The 11,106-nt window shown below is 44.6% G+C and overlaps 1 protein-coding gene across 2 annotated transcripts in view; it reads right to left on the bottom strand.

The window, feature by feature from the left end:
- Dpy30 (dpy-30 histone methyltransferase complex regulatory subunit) overlaps positions 1-10,690 on the bottom strand; it is a 17,226-nt gene extending 6,536 nt beyond the window's left edge. The window contains exons 1-4 of one of the 2 annotated variants that reach the window (XM_031356616.1): positions 10,500-10,674; positions 5,817-6,054; positions 5,522-5,594; positions 5,382-5,429 (exon numbers count right to left, since the gene is read on the bottom strand). In XM_031356616.1, the coding sequence (XP_031212476.1) occupies positions 5,382-5,429; positions 5,522-5,557 (84 nt within the window). In that variant the 5' untranslated portion in view covers positions 5,558-5,594; positions 5,817-6,054; positions 10,500-10,674. Of the gene's footprint in view, positions 1-5,381; positions 5,430-5,521; positions 5,595-5,816; positions 6,055-10,499 lie in introns of both variants that reach the window. The other variant, XM_031356617.1, reaches the window with a different exon arrangement.
- Positions 10,691-11,106: the final 416 nt, after the last annotated feature.

Genomic DNA, 11,106 nt, shown 5'->3' with positions numbered 1-11,106 from the left:
AGATATACACAAAAAAATAAACAAGCATTACACTCCTCAGGTAATTTTATTAGCTATATATGTGTGTACTTATATATATATTTTGCATGCAAACATTTTCATTCTGCAGTCTCGCCCCCCCAATACCCCACACACACTTTTTTTTTTCCTTATGTAGTCCTGGCTGTCCTGGAACTGACATATAGACCAGGCTAGCCCCAAACTCAGAGATCTGCCTGCCTTTACCTCCCAAGTGCTGGGACCAAAGGCGTGAGCCACCATGCCCAGCCCTCACCTTGACCTCACTTGACAAATCCAAGTTCTGGTGCTGAGATTATTGGCCTGGACAACCACCCCTGGCACATTTGATTTTCTGAAGAAAGATCCATGATTTTTACAAGTGCATATGCACAGGCTGACAACTAAAAATATAGTAAAAAAAAAAAAAAATTTTTTTTTCTTTAAAAACTTTATCTTGGTGCCAGAGAGATGACTCTGCAGTTAAGGATAACTACAGCTCTTGAAGAGCTATATTTAGTTCCTAGCACTCACATGGAGACTTAACAAATGCCCATAACCCCAGTCCCAAAGGATCTGATGCCCTCTCTGGCCTCCTTGGTACAGACGTACACCCAAGCACACACACATACACATAAAATAAAGTAAGTTAATTAATTTTAAAACAAATTGGTTTTAAGTTGTAGTAAAGGACAGAGTTCTAACTTACCAGAGTATTTGTATATGCACCCTCATTTACATGCTATTCCAATATCTCCAATAAGAAACAGCAATTCAAGGCTACAATGCAGGGGTGCGTCTCTAGGATGCACAAAGTCCTGGGTTAAACTGAAGCATTAACTGGGTATGTACTACATACCTGTGAACCCAGCTTTTGGAAGGTGGAGGCAGGAGAATCAGGAATTCAATATTATTCTCAGCTACTCAAGAGAGGTCAAACTCAGCCTCAGCTACAAGTAACTATCTCTTAAACGGGGCACCGAGCTGGGCTGTCTTTAATCCCAGCACTCGGGAGCCAGAGGCAAGTAGATGTCTGTGAGTTCCAGGGCAGTCAGGGCTATATGCAGAAACTACCTCAAAAAAATTAAAAATATAAGAGACAATTCAAAACTGGGCTGGAGAAATGGCTTGGCGGTTAGGAGTAAGCACTCCCACTGGCCAGTGGTGGGTGGCGCACACCTTTACTGACAGCCTCTGGAGGCAGAGACAGCTAGATATCTGTGATCTACAAAGGGAGTTCCGGGGGCTGGAGACAGGGCTCAGCAGTTAAGAGCACTGGCTGCTCTTCCAGAGGTCCTGAGTTCAATTCCCAGCAACCTCATGGTGATTCACAACTATCTGTAATGGGATCTGATGCCCTCTTCTGGTGTGTGTGAAGACAGCTATAGTATACTCATATACATGAAATAAATAAATCTTTTTTTTTTTAAAGATTTATTTACTTCATATATATGAGTACAATGTAGCTGTCTTCAGACACACCAGAAGAGGACATCAGATTCAATTAACAGATGGCTGTAAGCCACCATGTGGTTGCTGGGACTTGAACTCAGGACCTCCGGAAGAGCAGTCGGTGATCTTAACCCCTGAGCTATCTCTCCAGTCCCAATAAATAAATCTTTAAAAAAAAAAAAAAGAAAGAAAGAAAAAAGAAAAGGAGAGTTCCAGGACACCCAGTGCTGTTATACAGAAAACTTCTGTCAGAGTGGGGATGGGGGGGGAAAGCGAGTACTCTTTCAGCAGACCCCAATCCCAGCACCCACACCAAGCAGTTCACAAATGCCTATTATTCCAGCCCCTGGAGGACCTGACAGCTTTACAGGCAAATTCAGACAACTTGAGACAAATTAAACTGTTTAAATAAATCATTACAAAAAGAAACACTTCTATAATATCCTCCTTAACCAATTTCACTCAAGCATTTACTGAGCTCTTACCATGTGCAAACTGCTATACTTAATTCTAGATAGTCAGTGTGACAGTTAGTATTGATTATCAACTTGACAGCATCTAGAATCGTGTAGGAAATAAGACTCCAAGCGCACCTGTAAAGGACTGTCTAGATTAAGTTCCTCTATGGGCTTGCCCGTGAGGGATTCTTTTGCTTAGGTTAACTGAGGCAGGGAAACCCCACCATAGAGGAGGGCAGAGAACCCTCTGCACGGCTTCTGTTCTGGACGGCACAGAAAGACAAAATCCAGCTGAACAGAGCAGCAGCATTTCTTGTGCTCTTCTTCCTAATTGTTGACACAAATGACCGCCTGCTTCAACCTCCCCAACTCCGACTCTCCTTCAGTGACGGACTATACCCCAAAACTGTAAACCAAGATAAACCCTTCGGTCCTTAAGTTGCTTCTGTCAGGAGGCTTGTTCACAACAACAGGTAAAATAAGTCAGTATCATGGATTAACCTAATGCATACGATACAAGCACACCCCAAACATGAAAGCAGAAAGACTACGATGTGCTACAGAAACGGCAAAACCAGAGAGAGCTGAGGTGAGCTTTAAGAGTACAAAGAATTGTTATGGTGTACTACGGTAACTACAAAAAGAGAGGCAGAGGCCTGTGGTCACTGCCTCCTTACTGCTCACTCCTAGAGAACCTCCAGGAGGTAGCAAAGAATACCCGAGCAGTCTAGCAGTCACCCTGACTTGAGAAGTGTTGAAAAACTGTGGAAAACCAAAGCAGCTACAATTCAAGGCAGAGTACTCCAAGAAGAAAGTTATGTGGGCAGAAGGGATACTGCAGGAAGAGACTGGATCTACACTCACAGCTACCAGAGACCAGGGAAAAACTTTCTGGACAACTCAGGAATACTTCCTGAGCTCAGACATGATCCAGAGCAGCAGAGACTCAAAATACATGGATCATTAGATAGAATAGTCACCAATAAAATCAGGCCTAAATTAAAGGCTGGTCTGGCCCCATCTGACAAAGGTTAAAGCAAGCCTTAAGAAGTCAAACAGAGCAGGGCGGTGGTGGTGCATGCCTTTAATCCCAGCACTTGGGAGGCAGAGGCAGGAGGATTTCTGAGTTTGAGGCTGGCCTGGTCTACAGAGTGAGTTCCAGGAGAGCCAGGGCTATACAGAGAAAACCTGTCTCAAAAAAACAAAAAACAAAAAAAAAGTGAAAGGGAACGTGTTTGGGGAATTGGGGGTGTACAGGTGAATGACAGGGGGAAGCTGGGAACAGATATGAGCAAGATATATTGTACACATGTGTGGAACTGTCAAAGAATAAATCAAGATCTAAAATAAATCAAGATACAGGAAAGTATGAGCAAATAAATCTGAAATGTTTAAACAAGGGCTACAATTTTCCTAAATTTCACGAAAACACTAAACCCAAAGATCCAAGTCCATGAATCCATTAAAAACAAACAAACACTAGAATGGGTTGGAGGTGAGATATAGCTCAGCAGCAAAGCATAGGCACAGCGTATGCAAAAGTCTGGGTTCAATCCTCACCACAAATAAACAAGTGCACCTCACACACACCACACCTACAGACATACATAATAGCACACCTACACAAGGTGTGAAAAACGTAACTGTGTGAAAAGGTTAGAGATCTCTTGGGGAATTAGATAACTTGTTCTGCAAGCAAGCATAAGGACCTGAGTTCAAAACCCGAGCCCAAATGTAAAGAGCTGGGCACTTAAAAACACAGACAGGACAGGAGAGAAGGCTCAGCAGTTAGAAGCACCGACTGCTCTTGCAGAAGACCTGAGCTTGGTTCCCAGCACTCACAGGATAGTTCATAACTGTCTGCAACTCCAATTCCAGGGAGAATCTGGCACACTCTTCTGGCCTCTGTGGGCACCAGGCAGGCACATGGGGCACAGATACTCATGCAGGCACAATAACCAAGCACATAAAATGAATTTCAAAAGCTTAAAAATTTTAAATAAAAGTATAGACAGCCAAGGCTGGAGTGGGGTTTTTGTGGTTAAGAACAACAGTATAGCAGCAGGACAGTGCTTGAGGTCAGCCTACAGAGTGAGTTCTAGGACATCCAGGGCTACACAGAGAAACCCTGCCTGAGGGGGGGGGGGGGGAGACAGAGACAGAGACAGAAACAGAGAGACACAGACAGAAACAGTTCCTCTTATAAAAGATCCTCATTCAATTCCCAGCATTCATGGAAGTTCACAACTGTCTGTAGCTCAAGTTCCAGCCTTCTGATGTACGTATACTCAGGCAAAACACATAAAGTAGTAAAAAGAAATATATAAACCCAGTGTGGTAGCCCATGCCATTACTCCCAACAGCAGGAGGCAGAGGCAGGTGGATCTCCATAAACTCAAAGCCAGCATGATCTACAGAGTGAGTTCTCTGATAGCCAGAGCTAATGAAACCCTATCTCAGGGGGAAAAAAGAGGGCTAGGTGGTGGTGGCGCTCGTCTTTAGTCTCAGCACTTGGGAGGCAGAGGCAGGTGGATTTCTGAGTTCGAGGCCAGCCTGGTCTACAGAGTGAGTTCCAGAACAGCCAGGGCTACACAGAGAAACCCTGTCTCAGAAAAAAGAAAAGAAAAGAAAAAGTAAAGAAATATATATGCATACATATAAACACTCACAGAAAGGGAGAAAGGGAAGAGGGAGGGAGAGAGAGACAGGGAGAGAAACAGAGAGACAGAGATCACACAAAAATAAATATAATGCAATCCTTTTGTAGAGTCAGTTCTAGGTCAGACAAGATGGCTTGGTGTGTAAGGAGCTTGCTACCCCCACATCTGATAACCTGAGTTCCAGAACCCACCTAAGGGTTGAAGCAAAAACCCTACTCTGTAAGGGTGCCTTCTGACCTCCACACACTTGTATACACGCAAGAGAGAGTGCTCACTAACACAAACACACACAAGTAACATTAACTACATAAAATACATAAAATAGAAAACAATTCTAAGCTTACTTGCTACTGACTTTGAACAAGTTACTCAACTTTAAGCATTCTTGAGCTGAAGGTACCTTCAAGTTAGTCTGGCATGTATCTCACAAACAGCAAAGCATTGGATAAATTCTAACACCTGTTTCTACAACTGCTTGAAAACGTGTTTCTGCCCCCCCCCCTTTTTTTTTTAACCAGAACTTAATCCCTCGAGTCTCCCATTCACACACAAATTTTCTCCAGGAAGCCTCTATTTTCCTAACCAAACCTACCCAGCTCTGGTTCCGGGATTTAATCTTTCACTTACAAAGTATCTTTCTTTTTAGCCAAGTACTAGCTAGCATGCTAGTAAAAGAAGCCACTTATAATCTGATACTGGGGAAATCGCGGCAGCAAAGTGTCCCCTCGTGCTGAGTTGCCCTAGTAAACCGATCCTAAGTTTTTTCCAGCTCTCAAGAGACTCACAGATGCGGCAGAAAAACTGAGCGAGTTACCTCAACGCTGTCTGTGAGCCCGTACTCAGAGTGAGGGTTTTCTGCAACCTAGAAAACAAAATACAGTCACAGAGAGACATCAGCCCGTCCCGCGCTGCCTCCCTGCGCACCGCCACTCCAAATCCAGGGCCTCCTGGTACCTGGGTCTGTCCCTCCAGCATCTGCTCTGACTCCATGGCTGACCCTGCAAACTGCAATCAACCGGATACCAGTCTTGCAAAACAAGAAGAGCCGCGAGTTAGTTACCCGGGAGATTTCAAGTGGCAGGCGCCAGGGTGAGGTGCAGCCTAGCCCAGGACCCCGCCCCTCACCCCCGCGGGCAGCAGACGCGCGGGCTGGGTCGGGCCACCGACTGGCGGTCCGCGTCGCAACGCGAGGCTCGCAGGCCGTCCCAAGGATGTAGCGGCGGGAGGAGGAGGACAGGGAGCTGATTACCCGCGCCAATGCTGTCGGTTCCTAAGTGCCCTGTACGGCGCCACCGACTCCCAGCGCGAACCGCTTCGGCCGTAAGTGAAGGACGTCGCGCTGCTGCCGCGCCTGCGCAGAGCGGCCCCGCAGGCCGGAGTGCCAGAGCCCGCCTAAGTGGGCCTCCGCCTCTGTGGGGTGCCGCGTGCCAGGCCACCTGCCGGCTCCGCCCTGCCGCAGATCTCCCTTACGCGGACCTTCGTGTCACCTGAAAGTGACGGTCCCCGAAGAACCGAAGCCATTCACTTGCTGAGCGATTCTTATTTAGGAAACCGTGCGCGCGCGCGCGCGTGTGTGTGTGTGTGCGCGCGCGTGTGTGCCTGCATGCATGTGTGTGTGCGCGTGCGTGCGTGTGTGTGTGTGTGTGTGTGTGTGTGTGTGTGTTGGGCACACTCATGAATGTTACAGCCATTACACGCTTGTGGAGGTCCAAGAATAACTTCCAAGATGTATCTTCTACTGTGTTAGTTCCAGGAATTGAACTAAGGTCCTTAGGCCTGGCAACAAGCTCTTTGACCTTCTGAACAGCCTTGATAGAGTCTGTAGTGGAACGTTTAAAATTCTGAGTTGAACATTTTAATTAGAAACTCCCTACTCAATATCTGAAGACTAAATTATGGCATATAATTATTAAAGAAAATAAACCATTGAAATCAGGTGTGGAGGGTTGGCGAGATGGCTCAGTGGTTTAAGAGCACTGGCTGCTCTTCCAGAGGTCCTGAGTTCAATTCCTAGCACCCACATGGTGACTCACAACCATCTATCAGGATCTGATGCCTTCCTCTGTACTTGCAGCAGAGCACTCATACATTAAATAAAATTAAGAAAAAGAAAAAGAAATCGCCGGGCGGTGATGGTACATGCCTTTAATCCCAGCAATTGGGAGGCAGAGACAGGCAGATTTCTGAGTTCGAGGTCAGTCTGGTCTACAGAGTAAGTTCCAGGACAGTCAGGGCTATACAGAGAAACCCTGTCTCAGAAATAAAATAAAATAAATAATTACATAAAAAAGAAAAAGAAATCAGGTGGGGAGCTGGCTCTGTTGGTAGAGTACCTGCCTAGTATGCACAATCCCTATTTTAATCCCCAGCACCAACTGGGAGATAGAAACTGTAAGAGCAAATATTCAAGGTCATGCTTAGCTACCTAGCCAATCCAAGGCAAGCTGGTCTATAAGAAACCCTGTCATTCATAAATACACAAATAAAATTAGAAATCATACCACGACATCACCTTGGGACTTGAAAAGCTACATGGATACAGAGGTCAAGTCAATAAACTTTGTTTAGGCACTAGAATGATGAGTACATGTTTAATACTTGATCATACTATGATTGGTGAGAGCTACCACACAGCACTGGGAGGATTTTGCATTTCAAATTGATGCAGAAATAAAATCTTTTGCAAGAGGGGAAAATAAAAATAATATCAAATGTTGAGGACACTTTACTGTGTGCATTATACTATCCTGCATCCGCACAAAATTCTGGGAATTGAGAGTCACTACTTAAAAATTTCTGTTGGGAGATTTGTTTTTGAGACAGTCTCCTTATATAGCCCAGGGTGGCTTGGAACTCATTACATCTCCCAGGCTGGCCTTGAACCAACAGCAAGCTGCTTGCCTCCGCCCCAATACTGAAATTAAAGCAGTCACACCTAATTGCTGGACATGGTGGCTCATGCCCTTAATCCCAGCACTCTGGGCAGCAGAGGTAGGTAGAGTTGGAGGCCAGCCTTATCTAAGGAACAAGTTACAGGACAGCAGGGCTACACATCAGGACTCTCTAACAGGCAAACATTGCAAGCATGACACCATTAGGTCTTGCCCACCCCTCTTCTCTCTCTCTCTTGCCAAACTGTTAGATTACATTCCTGAAGCTAGCTTCCAAGGTCTACTACCTTTTTTGGCTACATCTTCATGCCTGGCCAAAACTCCAAGGCTTGGATATCAAAATGCCAGTATCCATCCATCAAAACTCATTATTTGGCTACACTGGCTAACATGTGCAATCAGAACTTCCCAACACACCCTAGCACAACCCTCCCTCCACTTCCCCCACTTCTCTCTTTCTTCTTAAAAACCACTCCTGCAGAAATACCTACTGCTATCAGGGAATAAAACTCCTTTCTGCTGAGAATTTGGTGTCTGGATTTGTTCTGTGGCAAATCCCAGGCCCTTTCAACAACTGGTATAATATTTGTTTGCCTGATACGTGTGTGTATGTTTGTGTATGTGTGTATGAGTATAGTATATGTGTGCACACACTGAGGACAGAGCAGAATGTTGGGTGTAACCCTCTGCTACTTCTCAGACTTGTTCCTCTGAGGCTGGGTCTCTCTTTAAACTGGAGCTCAAGGTTTTCAATTAAGACTGTTAAAGAGGATGCCCCAGATCACCCTGTCTTGGCTTCCCCTGGTTCTGGGATTACATCCATGCATGAGACCAACCCTGACTTATGTGGGTATTGGGACCTGAGTTCCTGACTTCATAATTGTTCAGCAAGTGCCTTTAAAATCCTCTAAGCCAGTTGAATGGTGGCTGTGGTGCACACTCTTAATCCCAGTGACTCAGGAGGAAGAGGCAGGCCTGGTCTACAGAGCAAGTTCTAGGACAGCCAGGGCTACACAGAGAAAAACTGTCTAGACACACACACACACACACACACACACACACACACACAGAGAGAGAGAGAGAGAGAGAGAGAAAGAGAGAGAGAGAGAGAGAGAGAGAGAGAGAGAGAACCTGGGTATGATGATGCATATAATCTTGTAATTTCATCATTTGAGAGTCTGGGGCAAGAAAGTTTCAGTGAGTTCAAGGTTACAAACTAATAAAAGGACACTACAGTTAGTGTGTGTGTGTGTGTGTGTGTGTGTGTGTGTGTGTCTGTGTCTGTGTCTCTATGTCTATGTCTCTGTGTGTCTGTTTGGTGCATGAGTGAAGGCCAAATAATGTTAGTTACTTTTCTATTTTTATCTAGTTCTTAATCTTATTTTTTTTAATTTTTTGTTATTGTTTTTGTTTTTGTTTTTGTTTTTCAAGACAGAGTTTCTCTGTGTAGCCCTGGCTGTCCTGGAACTCACTCTGTAGACCAGGCTGGTCTCGAACTCAGAAATGCACCTACCTCTGCCTCCCAAGTGCTAGGATTAAAGGTGTGTGCCACCACTGCCCAGCTTAAAGATTTTTAAATGTTTTATTTTTGTTTTGCTATTATGTTATGTGTATGAGTGATTTGTATGTATGTCTGTGGAGTCATTTGCATGCCAAGTTACTGTGAAGAAGTAAGGCAGAAGAGGCACTGGATTCCCATGAAATTGGACAGTCAGTTGGGAGCTGCCATGGGGCTGCTGAAAATTGAACTTGGGTCCTATGGAAGAACATCCCCTGCTCTTAACCATTGAGCCATCTCTACAGACCCTCCAAACCCTAGTTCTCATGGTTGCCCAAGAAGTGTTCTTACCACTGGGCCACCCCTTTAGCCTCTCTACCATCTTTGTTTTTGAAACAAGGTCTCTCACTGAATCTGGAACTTACCAACTGTCTAAACTGGCAAGCCAGCAACCCACCCCCAGGATCCTCCTATCTCTGTCTTGCATCATGCTACACTATTAAGCACAGCTACTGGGGATCAGAGACCAGGTCCACATGATTGTGTAACACACATGTTACCCATGGAGCCATTTCCCTAGCCCAGACCGTTAACTGTAAAAGTAACTTTTATTTGCCTAATGCAATTGTCCTCTCAGAGGCTCACTGCCTCTTCTGCTAGCCTAGGCCTAGTCCAACAAGTTTCTAGCCTATACAATCTAATCTAGGTCCAGAATGGTTTCTGCCTTTGAGACTTCAAGCTCAACCCTTTCTTGTTCTTTCTGACCTCTGGCTGGTAGGTCAACACAGTTGTTCTGGCTCAAACTCCTCTTCAAGCTGACTGATTCAATCTGGCTTCTCTCTCAGACTCTGACTTTTGCTCTGCTTGGCTTCAAACAAACTCTAGCAATCCGTTCTAATTTTCTGGCTCTTCCTCATTCTCTGGTTTGTTCTCTCTTTACCTGTGTCTGGCCTGTTCTTTCTCTGCAACCTGTCTCTCTATAACTGTCCCAGTAAAACAAAACTACCTCTTCCTTTCTTTTTTCTTTTTTTTGCACTGCCCCTTACGGCCTTTCTCTCTCTCTCTCTCTCTCTCTCTCTCTCTCTCTCTCTCTCTCTCTCTCTCTCTCTCTCTCTCTTCCCTTCCCTCCCTCCCCCCACTGCTCTCTCTTAACTCTCTCTTAAGTCAGCTCTCTTTCCTCTCTCTCTCTGAAAGTTGGGCATATCAAGTCTTTCTTTGTCATCATCACATTGTCTGCCACTCAACTAGACATCATTTTCAAACATGGGTGCTTCCTTCTACAAACTGACTTTACCTTCATTGTTTGGAATTAAAGGTGTGTGCTAAGGATGTGTTAATGTTCCAGCAAGAGGGATTAGGGTATGTGCTAAGGGTTGAGTCATACCACAACTAGAAGCAGGTATACTCAGTAAATAGCACAATCTTGGGGCTCACAGTGTGATCAAGTATCCTGCAACAATTAACTCTTGTTTGGATTTGAGGCTTCACAATCTGTTCATAAGCACCCCTCATCTGCCTGGAGAAGTCTTACAGAGGCACTTACCCCATTTTTCTTTTGTTTTCTAGATGGTTAAACACAATTAAATTTTGAGTTCTTCAAAGGCAGAGCCCATATCATTATCTTGGTGTTTGTTTGATGCTTATATTTAGCATGTATGACTAGAAATGGGGTGAGTCTATAGAGACAGCAAACACCTCCACCAAGCTAGTCCTCTCTACAGTTAGAGGTTCTAGAACTAGAACCGTAGAATTCAAATAATAAAGAAAAACCACTATATTTACCTTTTTTTTTTTCAGACTTGAGGCAAATTAGAGTGACAGGCTAGTGACAGGCTGGTTGGTTAAAGCTCATCCAGATCTTGCAGAGGGCCTGTCTTCAGTTGCCAGAGCCCACACTGCATGTCTCACTGCTAACTGTAACCCCAATATCAAGTATTCTGACACCGTCATCTGAAACCTACAATAACATACATTATTCCCACACAGAGACATGGAGCATACAAATAACTAAAAATAAGATAAGTCTTTTAAAAAGATTAGAATGATAATATGGCAGTATGTGTCTAGGCATGATACAATGTGTATTGCAGAATTAAGTATAACACTTATCTGGAATTAGCCAGGTATTAAGCCTGATTCCTTCATTTGTT

This window comes from Mastomys coucha, unplaced genomic scaffold (genome assembly GCF_008632895.1).
Source record: "Mastomys coucha isolate ucsf_1 unplaced genomic scaffold, UCSF_Mcou_1 pScaffold6, whole genome shotgun sequence".
Taxonomy (NCBI): domain Eukaryota; kingdom Metazoa; phylum Chordata; class Mammalia; order Rodentia; family Muridae; genus Mastomys; species Mastomys coucha.
This window is presented reverse-complemented; position numbering and strand designations above follow the sequence as displayed.